A 22,581-nucleotide genomic window follows, 5' to 3' on the forward strand; every position below is an offset into this window, starting at 1 on the left:
GTATTAAAGCAAAGTGCTTGCCTACAGCATGTACAATGAAAGATATGATCTGGGTGATGGTCCACATAAATACTAATAATGAACATGGAGGTACAAAGTTCAAAAGAAAACAGTAAGGCAGGGGCAGAAGACTGTAATTTTGGCTGGAATGCTGAGCAGCATATCTGAAAGAAGATGAGGAGACTTTATGACAGGATGAGTACTAAAGTCATAGAGCTCTCAACAGTGGTGGAAAATGGTTGATGGGTGATGGTACAGAAAGGGCTGGAATAGGAAGAAGGACTGGAGGAACTGGTAAAGACACAATAGTATAATGATCACTGCTCAAAACAGACTTGTTAAGGGTTCACTGCATCTCTACCAGTGACACTGCATGCCCATAAGTAGGCAGTCATGGAAACTAGGCAAAAAAGACAAAGTTACTTTTTTTCAAGGGGAGATATGCTTACTCTGGTACAATGATGTGGCAGTTATTAAACCATTCCTCCACACAAAGTTCTCTGAGTGAAACATTACATTAAGCAGACAGTTACTGAACATAGCCACACAATGTTTCTGATTCTTTTATCATTCTGAATGTGGCTACTGAACTAGAGATTGTCTACCTCTCAGACGGCTTAATGTTATACACCTGCAAAATATCCCCATAGGTATATATTTCAGAAGACATGTTAACATTACAAGCTTTTTGCTGCCTGTTGCGTGTGTACACTACTAAAAGAAGTTATGTCTTACAATAATGTTCCATCTGTGTTGTTGATCTTCTTCCATTCATCACTGATGGGGTCGGTTCCAAGCCCCTTGGAACCATGTCGGCCTAATACCAAGCTCACGTACACCAAAAAAAACTCTCCAGCTAACCTGCTACCCATAATGCCCTTCTCCCTGTTACCTCAGATCGAGTTTGCATAAGACATATAGAAATAAAGCAGAGGCCATTTCTGCGCACGAACCCTGACACACCACAAGGATCCATGAGATCCACCACGAGCCTTTGGTGGGGGACGGAGGGTGGGATGTGATGAATGGAAGAAGATCAACAACACAGATGGAACATTATGGTAAGACATAACTTCTTTATCTGATGTTGTTAATCTTTTTTCCATTCATCACTGATGGGACAGAATTCCAAGCTATCTGAGAAACCTGGGTGGCCCTTATGGAAGAACATTCCTGAGTTCCATTGAGTCAAAGGCCGTTCTTCCCCTGGAGACCATTTCCAACTTGTAATGTTTGATGAAAGTGTGTGGTTTAGCCCAAATGGCTGCTGTGCAAATGTTGTCCACAGAGGCTCTGGAGTGAAAGGCTACAAAGGTTGCTATAGCTCTAGTTGAATGTGCTTTGATATTATGAGGTCTAGGCTCGTTTGCACATGAATATGAAAAAGAAATACAATCTCTGAGCCATTTTGATAAAGTGACTTTTGAAACAGGCATATTCCATTCTTGAACCAGAGAAGGAAATGAAAAGTTGGTCTGTCTTGCGGATAGATTTAGTCCTGTCTAGGTAAAAATGTAGTTGCCTATGCACATCCAAGGAGTGTAGGCAGTATTCTCCTTTATTGGAATAGTTCGGGAAAAACACTGGGAGCTCGATGGATTGATTCACAGAAAAATCAGAAACCACTTTGGGGAGAAAAGATAGATTAGTACGTAGAGATACTCCGTCTTTATGAAATATTAGGTATTGTCTCTTGATGCATAAAGCCTGTAATTTTGTGATCTGTTTAGCTGAAGTGACAGCTACCAAAAGGAGAGATTTCCATGAGAGAAATTTGATATCACATTTTCCATCAGGCTTAAAGGAGGGTTGAGACAGTGATTTCAGTACTAGGGGCAGATTCCACGTCTCTAAGAGACACCTAATTGGAGGTTTGCTGTGTAACACTCCTTTGAGAAAGGTTTTGCATAAGCAAATGGACATAAGTGGAGTGCTTGAAAATTGCTGCTAAATGGACTCGTATGGTAGAGGCTGATGCTCTGTTTTCAAAGAACTCAGATATGTATTGAAGGATGACAGAGACCGGAGCTGAGAAGGGATCTAGCATCTGTTCTTTAGACCATAGAGAAAACCTTTTCCATTTATCTCTATAAAGTTTTCTGGTGGATGGTTTATGGGAGGCCAGAATAATATCGTGAACAGGTGAGAAAATGGCTTCCTGCCTCGTGACTAACGGAAGTGGAGAAACCAAGCTGTCAGCTTGAGACTGGACAGATTTGGGTGAGTCAACCCTTGGGGGTGAGAAATCAAGTCTGGGCAAGTGTCCAGGATCCATGGAGGCTGTAACAGATGAGGCCGGAGGAAGGGGAACCACACTTGGTGAGGCCAGAATGGGGCAATGAGGATCACCTTGCATCTTTCTTTAAGAATAGAGGTATCTAGGGAATTGGAGGACAGGCACAGAGGAGACCCATGGGCCAGTCGTGAGTCAGAGCATATCTCAGGAAGTCCCCCTCTCGGGGAAGGAGGACAAAGTAGCTGCTGCATTTGTTGTTCATAGGGGAGACGAAGAGATCACAGCAGAGCTGGCCCCATCAGCTGAAAATTTCTGCCATCACTTTGGGATTAAGAGCACTCATGTGGAAGGAGAACGCATCTGCTCAACCTGTCCGCAATCACGTTGGAACTCCCTGGGATGTGTGTTGCTATTAGAAAGTGGTTGGAAGCTATTGCCCAGTGCAAAATTCTCATGGCCTCTCGACACAGGAGGTAGGATTTGGTTCCTCCTTGTTCATTGATGTACCAGACTACTGACATATTGTCTGACTGAATTGCAATTGTTCCAGGGGGAAGAAGTGGATGTAATGCCTGCAATGCTAACAGCACTGCTCTTAACTCCAGAACACTGATATGCAGGTTGGCCTCTAAGCTTGACCATGTGCCCTGGACTGTTTTTCCCTGAAAATGGCCCCCCACCCTATCAGGGAAGCATCCGTGGTCACAGTGGCATTGGGTTGAAGGGACTGAAAGGGGCAAAACCAAAGTACTGTATCTGGCCTCATCCACCAAATGAGATCTTGCTTGTAAGAGTTGGTTATGAGCACCTGCGAATTTAGGGGGTGAAGATTTGAAAACCACTGGAACAATAGGAGCCATTGTAAAAGTCTCATGTGTGACCTTGCCAGAGGAACTATTGGAATGGCTGCAGCCATGGACCCCAGAGCCTGGAGAACTTCCCTTGCTGACACCTTCTTTTGACAGAGTATCACATGCACTTGCAATCTTAACCTCTGAAGCCTGTAAGCTGGGAGAGATACCAGACAGGATCGAGAATTGAAAACTGCCCCTATAAATTCCAACTGTTGGGTAGGTTCTAGGTTGGATTTCTCCCAGTGTACAGTAATTCCCAGCGACTCTGCTAGTGAAAGGGTGCATCAGAGGGCCATAGTCAGAAGACGCTTGGTGGGGGTGGAGAGGAGCCAATCATCCAAATATGGAAACACCTGGAATCCTTGAAGTCTCAGATGAGATGTCACCACTGCTAGATATTTCGTGAACACTCTGGGGGCCATCGAGAGACCGAATGGCAGGGCTTGCAATTGGTAATGATTGGCTTCTAGCTGGAAGCAGAGGAGACTCCTGGAGCATTTGTCCATTTTGATGTGGTAATACACATCCCGGAGGTCTATCGAGCACATCTAAACATCCTCCCTTAAAAAAGGGAGAATGGATTGAATAGTGACCATGTGGAACTTGGTTTGCACAAATGATTTGTTTAAGTGGCTGAGATCCAGGATGGGTCTCCAGTCCCCGGTCCTTTTTGGCACTAAAAAGAATCTTGAGTAAAACCCGGATCCACATTGGTCTGGAGGGACTGGTTGGATGACTCTTTTTTGACACAGCTTTGTTATCTCTGAAGCCGATTCTTCCCTTTAATTGGGTGGAACATTGGAAAGGTCTTTTGTAAGTTTTGGACAAGACGTTAGAGGGATGTAGTAGCCTCTGGAGATTATTCTCTGCACCCATCGATCATTTGTAATAGAGCGCCAGGCAGATTGGTGCAGAGAAAAACGAGCCCCGACTGCTTCCAGAGGAAAGCAATCAGGCAGAGCTTCAGGAGCATTGATAAGACCGCCCAGAAAAGGAATCTCTGGAGTCTTGTTTTCGGGGACCCCCTCTGCCCCTAAAGGGGTGTCTTCCACCACTGTAACCCCCTCTGACTCTGGGGGAATCCTTGCCACGTGCATTATGGAAAGGACCCTGAGATTTCTTATGCAAGATTTTCCCACTACTCTGGTTCCTGGAAAAGGAACGTTGAGGCATGGAATAATGTAGGCCAATGGTAAACAGAGTCTTTCCATCTTGCTCGCACCTGGCTAGCATGTCCTTCACTTTAGAACCAAATAAGGAAGATGGTTCAATAGGGGAAGACTTGAAGGAGTCTGGGAGGTCACAGATGCGCAACCAAGCATGATGCCTCAATACTATGCCTGCACCCACAGCTCTGGCCACCCCTTTGGTTGTGTGGGAGAGCAGCCTCATGGATGAATTGGAAATAGATTGAAGGGTGGCAAGTTGAGAGGCAACCTTGTCTCATGCCTCAACAGAAACTTGACCCGCGAGGGATTCAGAAAGTTTGGTAATCAGATCTCTTTGGAGCCTCATGAAGTGTGCCAAGTAGTTCAGGGACCTGACAGCAAAGGTCGCTGAAGCAAAGACTCACTTCCCCAAGCTGTCCACAGCCCAAGACTCCCTGTTGGGTGGGTGGACAGTAGAAATTTCTTCCACTAGATCATTTTTAGTGGTCGCTGCCACCACCATATCGTCAACTGACAAACTTTTGGACCAGTGTGGATGCTCTTCCAGGGGAGAAAGAATCTTATCACGTCTCCAGGGAATGGCCTCAATAGAGTCAGGGTTCTGCCAAACATACTGCATGATGAGCTTGATTAACTCATCAGCAGGTGTGTTCACCCAAGAGGTAGAAGGCCAGGAGAGAAAACCCTGCAGGAACACGGATTCCTCCAAGGAGGGGTTGGAGTGCTTCCAGCCACCCCTATGTTTTAATACTTCCAGGATGTCTTCAAAGGAGACATCATCTGGGGTTGACCATGGGGACCCCTCCCTATCATCGTAGTCCATGTCTTCTGTCAACGACTCTTCAGGAGGGTCCATATGCTTCCTCTTGCACACCTTCTTCCAAGGAGGTTCCTCAGTGGGAATATCTGAGGAAGATTCGAAAGGGTGGGTACCCCGAACTGGGGTTTCCTGAGGCTTCACCTCCAGGTTCCCCAGGGAGGTGGCTCATGGTAGCTGTAGCTCAGAGGGAGCAGGATGAAGATCTGATGTTGGAGGAGTGCTTCCCGAAGCAAGTCCCAGAGGGGGATGAGTCTTTGGAACATTTGGTATCCTTCTGGCTGTTAACAGCTGATCCAACAGGAGCACCACATCAAGTTCGGATAGACTCCTGGTGGATCTTGTGGATACTCCTGAAGGGGAGTCGGGTCGATCCAAAAATGGGCTATACATTTGACACAGGAACGGATCCAAAGAGGGAGAGTATTGGGTCTGTGATGTCTGAGCTAATGGCACCATAGTCTCTAATTTGAAGACAAGAAGCAAAGGAATCAATGGTGCAGTAAAAGGGCTCGGTGCCGATGGGGCAGTCAGAGTTGAAGTCATCGGTTCCAAAGTAGTGGCAGAGGTCGGCACCACTTTTGATGTAGATGAAGGCAAGGTCAGTGCTGTAGCTGGAGGAGTTGGTGCAGAAGGTGGTGCCGACATCAAAAATCTGGCAGTATCCAAGACGGCTTGAGTCATAATAGTATTTGGAGCAGAGCTCAGAACAGCAGTAGTCGGAGCTGAAGTAGAAAGTCTATGCTCCGAGGAAGTTTTGTGGACCTTATGTTTAGGCGTCTTACCTCTATCACCAGCGGGTGAAGAGGGATCAGAGTGGGGATGTTTCTTGTCCTTCATTGGAGTGGTTGAGACCTCCGACACAGAAAGGGCCTCTGAGAAAGGAGAAGCAAGAAGGCCTTTCAAAATCAATTTGTTTTAACATTCATTCAGCATCCGCTGACTGAAACTTTGACAAATTTGACAGGGGGATTGAACAGAGAGAGATGAGGAACCCCCAGGCAATAAACGCAGTCGTCATGAGAATCGTTATTAGGACGTTTACCATAGCAAGAGGTGCAATGCTTAAACCCTGAAGATCCTTTTTTCCCATACATGTCCACAAATACACTAGCAACAAGTTTACTAAACTAGAGTCAGGAAAGATAGAGAAAAGAAGATACCAACAATGGTATCAAGAGATACCACAAGGGTACGGAGAGGTTGTACCAGCGATGGTAAGAAGAATTACCCAATGGGTAGAGCTAGGTATGAGAAAGTTACAAATAACTCTGAACGAGTAAAGCAGAAAGGAGATAGTTTTAGAAAGTGACTATGTAAGAGATATGTATCAAAATGTCAAAAAAATACCACTTAACTTGAGAGCTCGGTGAAGCACGGCTAAATGGCTATGCGGCAAATGAGATCTGAGGTAACAGGGAGAACAGCATTGTGGGTAGCAGCTTAGCTCGAGAGTTTTTTTGGTGTACGTAAGCTTGGTATTGGGCCGACATGGTTGATGAATGGAAAGAAGATTAACATCAGATCAAAGGTTATAATCATGGATCTTGAAATTCATTGGATCTGCTGCAATAAACCTCTCAAAAAACTAATTAAAAAATCCAAAAACATATGTGGTATTCTCCCATGGAATATCTTTTAAATGATTCACAGAATATGACATCAACATGTCTTGCTTGTCATAGGAACTGGCCAAAACATCAGTTACTACAAATATGGTGGTTAAATGTGCTATAGAGTAACAAATGTTTGATACATCAGTGCTAATGAAAGATGTAAGAAAACTGGCTAAATGTATAAAGCACTGATGTTGTTTAGCTTAGCAGAAACATCAAAAAGAAAAAAAAATAGAAGTTCTGCAATACACCGCTTAGTCCAAGATGGTATGAATAGTCTGATAGAAGAAAAGCTAGGAAATCCAGGTAGGATGTTCAGAATGTTCTAGTGAACATCCAAAGAAATTTATGCCCAACCAGTTCAACAGATGAGAGTCACTTAGAAATTGGGAGAATTTTGTGCTCCGCAGCAAAGTAAACTACTTCTGTTTGTTACATCCAAGTATGTGTGCTCTGAGAAGACAAAAAAATGTATGTGTTTGCCCCAAATGCTTATTTGTCCTTTCCTTCTTACAGTTGTGCCAAAACAAAACAAAAGAATACCAGTACCAAAGGAAATTCTGATCTGACTTTATTCTCGTTGAGCTCAACCGAAAAAGTCAGCCCAATGTTTCCTTCGATTTTGGAGTCTTTTTATTTTGTTACTCTAGTTTTTTAAAACACTGTACCTTTGCATCATTTGATTTAATTGTTATCTTCTTACAATCCTATTTTTTGACATTGCTCAAGATTCAGCAGAGGAACCAGTGAAGTTCCTAAGCATGGCACATTTTGTACTGTGGTGATTTACCTTTTTTACTCCTGTTATACTATCCTAATACCCGCTGGTATTCCAAAACCTGTGCACCAGCTTGATTTCCCAGCATGGTCATACTGCTCTGCACCCAGTAATCAACATCCCATTATTTAAATGCCCACTCCGTTAGTATATTACTGTCAATTGTTTGAGCAAGTCTGAGGATAAAATACCTACCCAAGCCAAAAACAATCACAAGGCATTTTTTCGCCATGCTCATAATCTCAAAAGCACAATGTAGCAGTACACAGAGCTGATTATGTATGAGGCTAAAGATACAGTGAAACTACTGACCGATAAATTTAGCTGTAACTTTTCCCCTCCATCCCCTCCTTCTGTCCCTCAAGATACACCTGAAACCATCTCACCTCTAGATATCACACAAGACCGAGACCTAAAAGTGGCATCGCAAGCTAAAACTACTGCATCCATGTGTCCTGACAATATCCCTGGATGCATCTTAAACAGCATGAAACATGATTTAGCTACACCCCTAACAACACTGCTCAATCTCAGCCTCCATACAGGTTTTGTACCAAGCAAACGCAGAACAGCTACAGTCACTCCCCTGCAAAAAGGAGGACCTTCCACAGATCTAGGCAATTACAGACCCATAAATCTGACCAGCCTCATAAGCAAAGCAATAGAAAGACTTATCATAGAACTAATAAATTTGGACATATGGAACCTCCAAACACTGGACCTGTCTCAGTTTGGGTCACTAAAGCAATGGATGAAGGCCAAGCAGTACACACTGCAAACCTCAACCTGGTCAGTGCTTTGAACACAATTCCCCACTCAGCCATAGTAGAAAAGCTAAAGAGAAATGGGAATAAACCCCTATAACACCCACTGAATTGCCAACTGGCTTACAGATAGGATGCAGGAGATTAAAGTAGGGGAAGCTACCTCCACAAACAGACCAGTCACCAGTGGAACCCCCCAGGGTTCTGTACTGGAACCTCTGTTTGTCATCTTACTTTTCTGAAGGAAAAGCCAATATCAAAGTACTCTGGCTGACTATGTTTGCAGATGACTGCAAGATAGGAGAAGTCATTTAATTTGCAAATGAATTAGCCATCCTGAAGGAAGGTTTGTCCCAAATAAATAACTGGTACCAAAATCACTGACTGAAACAAAATGTCAAAAAATCCATTATTGTATCTTTTGGGAAGTCCTCTATCCCAGGGATCTGCTACATACGTCCTTGAGAGGTAATCTACTTGTTAAGAATTTGGGAGCTTATATGAACAGTGACCTTATTTTTGACTAATGTGTCCTTTGTTGTAAGAAAGTCCCTTTATACTGAACAGCTTGTAAACAAGGGGATTGTGTCTACTTCTAAGGATGTTATTATCCCCCTTTACTCAGCCATCATTAGACCAATCATTGAATATAATACCACTTTGGCATGTATCTGTCCAGAGACATGCAACAACTGGAATGCCCACAGAGATACCTTACTAAAAGGATACAAGGCCAAAGCAACATGTCCTACATGGAGTGGAGCAAAACCCTGTCATTATACTCAGTATCCTACAAACTGCAAAGAGGTGACTTGTGTCTGGCAAACAAGACATCTTCCGATCCAAGACTGATGGATTTACTGCACATCAACAAGTCAAATGGCATCAAAAAACTTAATCTAGGGCTAGGGATCTAAACCTTTTCTTCAACATCAACAGAAGGGTTTGGATGGACACATACATCATGCAGAGGATACCACTGATCTGGAACAGACTTCCCATCCATATAAAGCATAGTTCATCCTTGCACATATTCAACTGCAACTTGGATCTATGGATGGCAAAGAGACCATTTACCCCAGGACTGCTCCCTGTACTACTAATGGATAGAGGCACCCACTAAATACTGTAACCCATGCATTGGTTCCACTCAAATGATCTGTGGTATGATCCAGTTAATATATAATTGTCAGCCATGGGATGGGTAAGCATAAACTCTAACCAAATGGGATAGATTAATTTCTAGCACAAAAAGGGCAATTGGTTAAGCTTAAAATGGCCCATAAGGGTAGGTAACCTAGTACTTACCTATGAACGTATGCATTCATCTTCATAGCAAAACAAGGGAATTTTACAAATGTCACAGAAAGTGTAACAGTCTCCTGTGAACTTACTGCTATCTGCTAAGTTAACCAGACAGTCTCCTGTGAACTTAGTGGTATCTATTAAGTTAACCAGAGGTGTTCCATAAAAAATGTATTAACTAGACAAGCAAAGCACCTGCCAGAATCAGCCATTCCATTACTAAACAGAAACACACTGCAGTCTGCCCTATCCAGCACTGTCTGAGCAGATTCTCCTGACTTGTAGCTCAGGTACCCACTACCATCAACATCCCATGGACTGGAGGTTATTTTATTCCTCCAATAGGGTATGCCCTTTGTAAAATATGTGTGCCACATAAAATATGGTGTAAGGACACTCATCACCCAAGACCAGATCCTGAAACATTCTACTGGAAATGTTTTATGCTTGTTATTAGACCACAGGTCCTTTGTATGAGAGTAACAATGAAACCACAAAACGCAATAGGCATGCAGACGAGGCTAAACAACTAATAACCACAATGAAAACTCCATCCGGTAGAAGTCTGAAACAGTTGAAGGAGCCTTCCATCAGTTTTAAGTATAGTACACCTTTCTTCCCAAAGAACCGTTAAGTTTACCTCAGCGAACTGCTTATAATCATAATCCATCACCACTAGCTATAGTCTACAGCCAAACATTACTTTGAATTAAAATACTATCACAAGAACACTCCACAGCAGTACTTCTGCAAAATATCTCCCGCAGCAAAGTTGCATCTTCATTCCTACTAGACTTCTTATTTTATCTTTTCTGGATAACCCCTGCTCTCATTACATGGACTACACTATTACAGACAGCATGGCCTGTCTCTAGTGGAATAACTCAATTTGCACAGCTGCTCCTACCAGGTGTTTGTCAGAGTAGCAGTTTCCACTGATGTTCTACGAAGGAGAAAGGCTTCTGCTTGGTCCAAGTGCTATACACATTCTCTATCTGCTGCACTCTTATTTACTTATTTATTTATTTATGTTTAACCACAACAGTAGCACTAATATGCACAATCCATTTTCAAAGATGGTATAGGGATAAAAGCTCCACAACAATGACCAAGATGCAAATCTTTTGGAAGCTCTTCTGTTACAGTACATTATATGGAATTATTCTAAAAATGTATGTTTACTATCACCTTCTATAATCCCTGGATTTCCACACAAACAAAAACCTTCTGGAACATCTGTATTTACAAGAAAACTAATATGTCCAGATCAGAAAATAATAATGAAACTCATAAAATATTCACATTACAGCTTCCCCTACTGATACAAGAAAATAAAATGAATAAATGATAACTGCTATTTTTTTAAGAATCTACACTTTTAAGAAGTTACTAACCCATCACATACTATTTCCCTTCCTAAAACAAAGTATTTGGTACCAATTAGATTCTGAAGATTAGAGAAACCAAACTTTATGTTTAGTATATATGCCATAACCAGTTAAAAGGCATAGATATCACAAGCAAACCAGAGAATAGTCCTGCATTCCACTAAGACTCCTCAAAAGATTACATCACACAAAAAAAAAATACTGCAAAATCACTGAAAGACAGTATCCAGAGCAATGTTTTGAACAGACTTTATATGAAACTCTTGAAACTGGTAAACTCTCTACTCATAAAATAATATAATAAATCCACTAACAGGGAGACTTAGAAGCACTTTAAATAAAAAATCCATGTGTACAAAAAATCACACAAGCGTTTTCGTCTCTGACCATTCAGAAATTTTATAAAGATCTTAATAAAGTTTCTGAATGGTCAGAGACGAAAGTGCTTGTGTGATTTTTCTTTATTTTTTAATAAACGGACTTAAATAATGGACTTGAACAAAAGGATTTTTTATTTAACGTGCTACTGAGTCTCTCTGTTATCAGATTTATTATTTTATTTGGTTTGTTTTGTGCTTTGTAAACTCTCTACTCATGTCTGCGCTCTTTAACCCTCTCTCACTGATTCATAGGTAACACAGAAATACCATTTTCTTGAAGTGCTGCTCTAACAATTACAACTGAGAGGCAACGTGCAGTGGCAAGTAACCAGAGATTCATTTGATACACAAAAATGCACTTACCCATTTAGCAATCGGACATCCCATTGAACTCTTTCCTTCTTTTCCTGTGTACAACACTTTTTCTATTCTTATTGCCTTGCCTGTTGTGCCAAACCTAGGATGCAAACATGTAACTTGTGAATCCAACAAGAGACCACATATTTAGTACTTAACATATGCAAAAAAAAATCAGAGATTATGATATCCAGTTCAAACGGCCCTCAGAACATTTAGAAAATATAAAGAGTCTTTTAAGCCGATAGATGTCAGCCTGACTGTGGCTCTGAACTATACCCTGTCCACTTTCCCGAGCTTGAACCCAAAGTCTTTTGGTTGCAAGAGTCACCATTCTTATAACAGTCAGCTGCATTACTACCATTAAATCCTGTCAGTTTACAACAGGCAAACTCATTACTGTAGCCTCCCCAATGTCTTTCACCAAAAATGTTTTTGAAACTAATACACAAAAAAGGATAAAAATGTACACTGTGATGCAGGTAAATGTGCAGCATTCAGAGTCAAGCTGTCCAGCTTCTTAGCACTACCTGTCAGGTTAATAACCTAAAACTTTTGATGTGTACAGAAAACTCCTGTGTTGATACCCTTTCCTGCAAAAATATAAATATCCTTTCACTAAACATATATACCCTTTTTGCTATGGTATATATACCCTAAAATGCAGAATTAAAGGTACAAGCCTGAATATTGAAGGCATACTTGTTGAGACTTGTATTTCATTGAGTTCACACCTTATACTCCAAAACAAGTTAGTATTAGTTGGGAGGGTACAGGGATTGCCACCCACAATGCTGGCTTGGAGGTATCCAAAAATCCTGTAAGTACCAGTTCTGATGAGAATTAAAGGAATACATGTGATAAAATGGGATTTCTTCTCATTTATCTCTGATATTTAGGATGAAATCTACAATTAAACAAGCAAGACATACTAAAATTATTACAACAGAAGTCTGTAACTGGACAGCTAATAATATAAAATATCACTCCATGCATGGCTATCTTTTTTGCTGGCTTATTTGTACCTTTTTAATTTCATTTATGTGCTTGTGGTTTAAATGGTCAATGCCTCTGTGCAGGAAGAAATTCTGTCCACATAAAAATTAATTTGTATACAAAGACTTGTTGGAGCAGAGGAGAGTGGTCCCTAGATAGTTTAAAACAAGCTTCTAAGCTCTGTTTGACATCTGTTGGTAAATATGTAAATTCAAGAGATGTATTCACCATAGTTTATGTAGAGATTATGCCTAGCAAGAACTTCCTAGTACTTCATTCCAATCATCTACAGACTACAAAACCAAGGCAGCTGAACATACTCTCAAGGAGGCTGTGTTTCCCTTAAGAATTAACATTTACAACCTAAAGCATCTTTATACAGACTTGTCCTTTGAGGAAGGCCTCTGCACAGCCGACAGCTGAAGAATGGCAATGTGTAATGCAGAACAGGATTAAATTCCAGTTGAAAGAACAAGGCCGGTAGACAGATTACATCACACTTTTCAAATGTGCAGTTTATGGTGTGTCATTTACAGTGTGCTGACTGAAAAACTCATTCAGTACATTCAAATTTGAGATGTGCATGTTCCATAGAGCTTCAAAGTAACTTGAATACTTTTACTTTGTGGCTTCTTGCTGGCTCTTTTGCTCTGATATTGTCTCTACAAACATCTCCCTCCACACCACCTAATTCAGTTTATAAACATGAACACACATATTACTCTTTGGTGATAAAAGCTGATCTTTTCAAGAACACATCAAAGCTAAGATCAGCCTAAGTCTAGCTAGTGCATTCATCCACCATTAGGGTATAGACAGAGAAATGAACCTTCTCAGATCAACATGACAACAAAAAATTAAACAAGAGAGCATTAAGCAAGATGAAAGCCAGTGGGTGGTGGTGATACAGTGTCAGTTTCGCATATAATCATAAATGGCATGTTGTTCAGAGCATATTGCAACCTGGAATGCAAAAATAAGTTACACTTCTGAGCTTTGGCCGACTAAGATCTACCTGAAATCAACTGGACGTATATGTGAATTTAAGTCTCTCTACAACGTACTTGTTAGATTTCTGTGTAGCCATTGATAGCAGTAGGGGGGGGTGTAGTTTCACCTCATCACTGATATTCTGTCCTGCCTTGTATAAGTGGTACATTTTGAGTTATCTCTGCTTAATATCTGAGCTTTGGCCGGCTAACATCTACCTGCAATCAGCTGGACGTACAAGTGAATTTAAGTACACTTTTATCTGCTCTTTTTCATATAGTACTGTAGTTAATTTATTTATTTGTGTTTTTCACAGAATATTAACTCAACTGAAGTTGTGGCTGTCTCTCTACAGCGTACTTGTTAGATTTCTGTGTAGCCATTGATAGCAGTAGGGGGTGTAGTTTCACCTCATCACCGATATTCTGTCCTGCCCTATATAAGTGGTACATTTTGAGTTATCCCTGCTTAATAACTGAGCTTTGGCCGGCTAACTACTACCTGAAATTAACTGGACATTTAAGTGAATTTAAGTACACTTTTATCTGCTATTTTTCATATAGTACTGTAGCTAATTTATTTATTTGTATTTTTCACTGAATATTAACTCAACTGAAGTTGTGGTTGTTTCTTTACAGAGTACATGTCAGAATTTCTTTGTAGCCATTGATAGCAGTGGGGGGAAGTTTCATCTCATCACTGATATTCTGTCCTGCCTTATATAAGTGGTACCTTTTGAGGTATCTCTGCTTAATATCTGAGCTTTGGCCGGCTAACATCTACCTGAAATCAACTGGACGTATAAGTGAATTTAAGTACACTTTTATCTGCTCTTTCACACAGTACTGTAGTTAATTTATTTATTTATGTTTTTCACTAAATATTAACACTACTGAAGTTGTGGCTGTCTCTCTACAGAGTACTTATTAGAATTTCTGTGTAGCCATTGATAGCAGTGGGGGAGTTTCACCTCATCACTGATGTTCTGTCCTGCATTACATAAGTGGTACATTTTGAGTTATCTCTGCTTAATATCTGAGCTGTGCCTGGCTAACATCTACCTGAAATCAACTGGACATATAAGTGAATTTAAGTACACGTTTATCTGCTCTTTTTTATATAGTACTGTAGTTTATTTATTTGTGTTTTTCACTGAATATTAACTCAACTGAAGTTGTGGCTGTCTCTCTACAGAGTACATGTTAGAATTTCTGTGTAGCCATTGATAGCAGTGGGGGGTAGTTTCACCTCATCACTGATATTCTGTCCTGCCTTATATAACTGGTACATTTTGAGTTAACTCTGCTTAATAACTGAGCTTTGGCCGGCTAACATCTACCTGAAATAAACTGGACATATAACTGAATTTAAGTACACTTTTATCTGCTCTTTTTCATATAGTACTGTAGTTAATTTATTTATTTGTGTTTTTCACTGAATATTAACTCAACTGATGTTGTGGCTGTCTCTTTACAGAGGGCATGTTAGAATTTCTGTGTAGCCATATAGCAGTGGGGGGTAGTTTCAGCTCATCACTGATATTCTGTCCTACCTTATATAAGTGGTACATTTTGAGTTATCTCTCCTTAATATCTGAGCTTTGGCCAGCTAACATCTACCTGAAATCAACTGGACAAATAAGTAAATTTAAGTACACTTTTATCTGCTCTTTTTCATATAGTACTGTAGTTTATTTATTTGTGTTTTTCAGTGAATATTAACTCAACTGAAGTTGTGGCTGTCTCTCTACAGAGTACTTGTTAGATTTTCTGTGTAGCCATTCATAGCAGTAGGGGGGTTGTTTCACCTCATCACTGATATTCTGTCCTGCATTATGTAAGTGGTACATTTTAAGTTATCTCTCTTTAATAGCTGAGCTTTGGCCGGCTAACATCTACCTGAAATCAACTGGATGTATAAGTGAATTTAAGTACACTTTTATCTGCTCTTTTTCATATAGTACTGTAGTTAATTTATTTATTTGTGTTTTTCGCTGAATATTAACTCAACCAAAGTTGTGGCTGTCTCTCTACAGAGTACATGTTAGAATTTCTGTGTAGCCATTGATAGCAGTGGGGGTAGTTTCACCTCATCACTGATATTCTGTCCTGCCTTATATAAGTGGTACATTTTGAGTTATCTCTGCTTATTATCTGAGCTTTGGTCAGCTAACATCTACCTGAAATCAGCTGGATGTATGAGTGAATTTAAGTACACTTTTATCTGCTCTTTTTCATATAGTACTGTAGTTAATTTATTTATTTGTGTTTTTCACTAAATATTACCTCAACTGAAGTTGTGGCTATCTCTCTACAAAGGACTTGTTAGAATTTCTGTGTATCCATTGATAGCTGTGGGGGGGGGGTAGTTTCGCCTCCTCAATGATATTCTGTCCTGCCTTATGGTACATTTTGATTTATCTCTCCTTAATATCTGAGCTTTGGCCAGCTAACATCTACCTGAAATCAACTGGACGAATAAGTGAATTTAAGTACACTTTTATCTGCTCTTTTTCATATAGTACTGTAGTTAATTTATTTATTTGTGTTTTTCAGTGAATATTAACTCAACTAAAGTTGTGGCTGTCTCTCTGCAGAGTACTTGTTAGAATTTCTGTGTAGCCATTGATAGCAGGAGGGGGATTGTTTCACCTCATCACTGATATTCTGTCCTGCGTTATGTAAGTGGTACATTTTAAGTTATCTCTCTTTAATATCTGAGCTTTGGCCGGCTAACATCTACCTGAAATCAACTGGACGTATAAGAGAATTTAAGTACACTTTTATCTGCTCTTTTTCACATAGTAGTGTCGTTAATTTATTTGTGTTTTTCACTGAATATTAACTCAATTGAAGTTCTGGCTGTCTCTCTACAGTGTATTTGTTAGAATTTCTGTGTAGCCATTGATAGCAGTAGGGGGGGTGTAGTTTCATCTAATCACTGATATTCTGTCCTGCCTTGTATAAGTGGTACATTTTGAGTTATCTCTGCTTAATATCTGAGCTTTGGCCGGCTAACATCTACCTGCAATCAGCTGGACATACAAGTGAATTTAAGTACACTTTTATCTGCTCTTTTTCATATAGTACTGTAGTTAATTTATTTATTTGTGTTTTTCACAGAATATTAACTCAACTGAAGTTGTGGCTGTCTCTCTACAGCGTACTTGTTAGATTTCTGTGTAGCCACTGATAGCAGTAGGGGGTGTAGTTTCACCTCATCACCAATATTCTGTCCTGCCCTATATAAGTGGTACATTTTGAGTTATCCCTGCTTAATAACTGAGCTTTGGCAAGCTAACTACTACCTGAAATTAACTGGACATATAAGTGAATTTAAGTACACTTTTATCTGCTATTTTTCATATAGTACTGTAGCTAATTTATTTATTTGTATTTTTCACTGAATATTAACTCAACTGAAGTTGTGGTTGTTTCTTTACAGAGTACATGTCAGAATTTACTTGTAGCCATTGATAGCAGTGGGGGGAAGTTTCATCTCATCACTGATATTCTGTCCTGCCTTATATAAGTGGTACCTTTTGAGGTATCTCTGCTTAATATCTGAGCTTTGGCCGGCTAACATCTACCTGAAATCAACTGGACGTATAAGTGAATTTAAGTACACTTTTATCTGCTCTTTCACACAGTACTGTAGTTAATTTATTTATTTATGTTTTTCACTAAATATTAATACTACTGAAGTTGTGGCTGTCTCTCTACAGAGTACTTATTAGAATTTCTGTGTAGCCATTGATAGCAGTGGGGGAGGGTAGTTTCACCTCATCACTGATGTTCTGTCCTGCATTACATAAGTGGTACATTTTGAGTTATCTCTGCTTAATATCTGAGCTGTGCCTGGCTAACATCTACCTGAAATCAACTGGACATATAAGTGAATTTAAGTACATGTTTATCTGCTCTTTTTTATATAGTACTCTAGTTTATTTATTTGTGTTTTTCACTGAATATTAACTCAACTGAAGTTGTGGCTGTCTCTCTACAGAGTACATGTTAGAATGTCTGTGTAGCCATTGATAGTAGTGGGGGGTAGTTTCACCTCATCACTGATATTCTGTCCTGCCTTATATAACTGGTACATTTTGAGTTAACTCTGCTTAATAACTGAGCTTTGGCCGGCTAACATCTACCTGAAATAAACTGGACATATAGCTGAATTTAAGTACACTTTTATCTGCTCTTTTTCATATAGTACTGTAGTTAATTTATTTATTTGTGTTTTTCACTGAATATTAACTCAACTGATGTTGCGGCTGTCTCTTTACAGAGGGCATGTTAGAATTTCTGTGTAGCCATATAGCAGTGGGGGGTAGTTTCAGCTCATCACTGATATTCTGTCCTACCTTATATAAGTGGTACATTTTGAGTTATCTCTCTTTAATATCTGAGCTTTGGCCAGCTAACATCTACCTGAAATCAACTGGATGTATAAGTAAATTTAAGTACACTTTTATCTGCTCTTTTTCATATAGTACTGTAGTTAATTTATTTATTTGTGTTTTTCGCTGAATATTAACTCAACTGAAGTTGTGGCTGTCTCTCTACAGAGTACATGTTAGAATTTCTGTGCAGCCATTGATAGCAGTGGGGGGTAGTTTCACCTCATCACTGATATTCTGTCCTGCCTTATATAAGTGGTACATTTTAAGTTATCTCTCTTTAATATCTGAGCTTTGGCCAGCTAACATCTACCTGAAATCAACTGGATGTATAAGTGAATTTAAGTACACTTTTATCTGCTCTTTTTCATATAGTACTGTAGTTAATTTATTTATTTGTGTTTTTCGCTGAATATTAACTCAACTGAAGTTGTGGCTATCTCTCTACAAAGGACTTGTTAGAATTTCTGTGTATCCATTGATAGCTGTGGGGGGGGGGGGTAGTTTCACCTCCTCACTGATATTCTGTCCTGCCTTATGGTACATTTTGATTTATCTCTCCTTAATATCTGAGCTTTGGCCAGCTAACATCTACCTGAAATCAACTGGATGAATAAGTGAATTTAAGTACACTTTTATCTGCTCTTTTTCATATAGTACTTTAGTTAATTTATTTATTTGTGCTTTTCAGTGAATATTAACTCAACTAAAGTTGTGGCTGTCTCTCTGCAGAGTACTTGTTAGAATTTCTGTGTAGCCATTGATAGCAGGAGGGTTATTGTTTCACCTCATCACTGATATTCTGTCCTGCGTTATGTAAGTGGTACATTTTAAGTTATCTCTCTTTAATATCTGAGCTTTGGCCGGCTAACATCTACCTGAAATCAACTGGACGTATAAGAGAATTTAAGTACACTTTTATCTGCTCTTTTTCACATAGTACTGTCGTTAATTTATTTATTTGTGTTTTTCACTGAATATTAACTCAACTGAAGTTGTGGCTGTCTCTCTACAGCGTACTTGTTAGAATTTCTGTGTAGCCATTGATAGCAGTAGGGGGTGTAGTTTCACCTCATCACTGATATTCTGTCCTGCCTTATATAAGTGGTACATTTTGAGTTATCCCTGCTTAATAACTGAGCTTTGGCCAGCTAACTACTACCTGAAATTAACTGGACATATAAGTGAATTTAAGTACACTTTTATCTGCTATTTTTCATATGGTACTGTAGCTAATTTATTTATTTGTATTTTTCACTGAATATTAACTCAACTGAAGTTGTGGTTGTTTCTTTATAGAGTACATGTCAGAATTTCTGTGTAGCCATATAGCAGTGGGGGGTAGTTTCAGCTCATCACTAATATTCTGTCCTGCCTTATATAAGTGGTACCTTTTGAGGTATCTCTGCTTAATATCTGAGCTTTGGCCAGCTAACATCTACCTGAAATCAATTGGACGTATAAGTGAATTTAAGTACACCTTTATCTGCTCTTTCATACAGTACTGTAGTTAATTTATTTATTTATGTTTTTCACTGAATATTAACACTAGTGAGGTTGTGGCTGTCTCTCTACAGAGTACTTATTAGAATTTCTGTGTAGCCATTGATAGCAGTGGGGGGGGTAGTTTCACCTCATCACTGATGTTCTGTCCTGCATTACATAAGTGGTACATTTTGAGTTATCTCCGCTTAATATCTGAGCTGTGCCTGGCTAACATCTACCTGAAATCAACTGGACATATAAGTGAATTTAAGTACACGTTTATCTGCTCTTTTTTATATAGTACTGTAGTTTATTTATTTGTGTTTTTCACTGAATATTAACTCAACTGAAGTTGTGGCTGTCTCTCTACAGAGTACGTTAGAATATTTCTTTGCCTGGAAAATGCAATAACTGGAGCTAGGCAGTTTGTGAATACTCTGGGTGCAGTATATAAGCCAAAGGGCAGTGCAGAGAACTGATAGTGCGTGTAGCCTGCTTTGAAGCATAGGTATCTTCTGCAAGATTCCCTAATTGGGATGTGCAAGTATGCTTCTTTTCAATCTAATGTTGCCAACCAGGCATCTTTGCCTAGCATAGGAAGTAATTGGTGAAGAGTCAGCATCTTGAATTTTGAAATTTCCAAAAAGGTGTTTAGAGTAGACATGTCCAGGATAGGACGCCATGAATTGTCTTTTCTGGGTACCAGGAAAAGTCTTGAGTAGAAACCTTGTCCCTTTTCCTCTTCTGGTACCAGTTGAATAGTCCCCATGCTTAAGAGAGAAAGTACTTGTTTTTGGGCCTCTGCCTACTGATTTGGGGGTAGGTCCAGCCACCCACTTGGTGCTGGCAACATGTGGAAGTGAAATCTGTATCCGTAGGACACTATATTTAAAACCCATTTGTCCTGGGGTAATGAGTTCCCAGGTTCTTTGCATGAACAGCAATCTTTCCCCCAAAAGGGGCAGTCAGTTGATAAGTGCTTGGAAATTTTAAACGGAAGTCATTGAGACAGTTTACCATAGGGGGGAGTCTTATTACTCCCAGATTTGGAAGTGGAGGCCCCCCACTGCTTAGTCCTGTGTGTGCCCTGGGACTGAAACCTGGGGCTTTTGCTGTGTCTGGGTTTGGCTTGAGAAGACCTGGATGGGACTGGAAAGGACCAATACTTAGGGGGCTAATACCTACTAAATCTAGGAGGCTGAACTTGTAAGAAATCTTTAACAGTTTGCATAGATTTAGCTTTATCTTCCATCTTTTTAAGAACTTCCTCAGCCTTGTTGCCAAACAGGTGGTCCTGATTTAAGGGAGCATCCAACAATTTAATTTTAACATGATCAGGCAAGGATTGCTCCTTTAGCCAAGCATGCCTTCTGAGCACAGACCCAGTAACAGCAGCCTTGCAAGAGGCCTCTAATGAATGAAAACCTCATTGCAGAGTATGTTTTCCAACTTGTTCAGCAGAATGCATTAAATCCTGTAATTCTTTATTTTCCACACAGTCAGGAATCAACATCATTTTATGTTTAAGCAATCCAATAACATGCTGCTGATGAAACTGGCAGTTTAAAGCCCTAATGGCAAAGGTTGCGGAAGTGTAAACATTCTTACCGCATCAGAAGGGGTAGGATTTTTAGCAGTAGAAGCCTTAATGCCCTTGGGCCCCTGTGAAATAGCCTCTGGATCCGCAATAGGATTTTTAAAAAGGAACTTGTGTGATTCAGGGACCCTGTAGTATCTGTCAGGTTTTCTGGGAGCAGGAGGCAAGGAATCAGGGGCCAAACTAGATTCTGAAAAAGCATTATCAACAATGTCTAGTACAGGAGGAATAACTAAAGGCCTATGTTGAGGTAGGAGTAAGACATCCCTAAGCCTCTTTTTTGAATCAGAAAAATCCTGGCTTTCCCAGTGGAAATGCTCCCGTAGAGTATGCAAGGTTTCCCCAAAAGAAAAATCCTCTGGAGGGGAAGCAGAGGGAATGGAGTCCTCTGCATCAGAATCCTCATAAGTAGATAATGGCAAATCCAGATCATCAGAAGAATCAGAAAAAACAGAATCCTGGTCAGAAGATTCATAAACAACTTCAGTCCTAGGCCTCTTAGAAAGGGGGGGGGGTTGACTATCCCTGATTAGAGTTATTACATCTTCAGCCATTCTTATCATTTGTTTTTTAGGCATAGAGGCCTGAGCATGTGGCCTGGGCGTCAATTTTTTTAGGCATGGTTCGAGATTTAGGCCAAAGTGAAGAAGGAGGTATCGGTTTAATATGCAAGTCCATAGGCCTGAATACACCCTCAGAAGCCGGTGCCTGCACAGTGGCTCTGGACCCATCCAAGGTAGAGACATCCGCAGGTTCCATAGTTCAAGCATCTCGCGGCATACTGGACTCCGAATGGGTCTCAGTAGAGGCCTACGAATCAGAAGTAGCGGGTGCCTCACTGAGTACTGGTGAACTGGCGACTGGCTTAGGAGAAGCATCGTCAGCAGTTTTGGACCTTGGCAGCCTGTCTCTGTCTTTAGCCTTGCATTTTTTTGGAATCCTGGTAGTCGGATGGCTAACCACCGACATTTCTGGATAATTAAACAGAGAACCGAAATATTTAGAGGCGAAAATATACCGATGATGGATAGTGCAAGGTACATCGTGGTACATCGACAGCAAGGTACGTCATAGTCAGGGCCTAGGCAAGGAATACAGTACAAATGAAAATCTTTATGATGTATTTGCTTTCCACAAGTAATGCAATTATTAACTTTTACTGACATCGGTAAGGAGCAAGAAAAAGTTTCCCCAATGGGGTACTTAGCTTCAGTTGAAGACTTTGGTTCTGAAACTCGAAAACAAAAATTTCAGGAGTCAGCCGACCAGCACTTGCGAACTGTTTCTACTTCGGGCACCGCACGGCAAGAAAGACTGATGTAATGGTGTCGGCTGCATGTTTTATACCCCTGACGACCTGACGTCACGGAAGAAGGGACAGCAACTGACGCAGGACCCAAGACTTTGTTAATCAGGCCGACTGATGGCTACCTGCAAGCAGATAACCCAA

At 40.2% G+C, this 22,581-nt stretch overlaps 1 protein-coding gene across 1 annotated transcript in view; it reads right to left on the reverse strand.

Moving 5' to 3' along the window:
* Nucleotides 1–22,581, reverse strand: part of TET3 (tet methylcytosine dioxygenase 3) — a 437,758-nt gene that overhangs the window by 74,311 nt on the left and 340,866 nt on the right. The window contains exon 6 of the mRNA XM_044082118.1: nt 11,671–11,764. Coding sequence (XP_043938053.1) covers nt 11,671–11,764 — 94 coding nt within the window. The remainder of the gene's footprint in view (nt 1–11,670; nt 11,765–22,581) is intronic.

This window comes from Protopterus annectens, chromosome 9.part0, assembly GCF_019279795.1.
Source record: "Protopterus annectens isolate FY-2018-M chromosome 9.part0, PAN1.0, whole genome shotgun sequence".
Taxonomy (NCBI): domain Eukaryota; kingdom Metazoa; phylum Chordata; order Ceratodontiformes; family Protopteridae; genus Protopterus; species Protopterus annectens.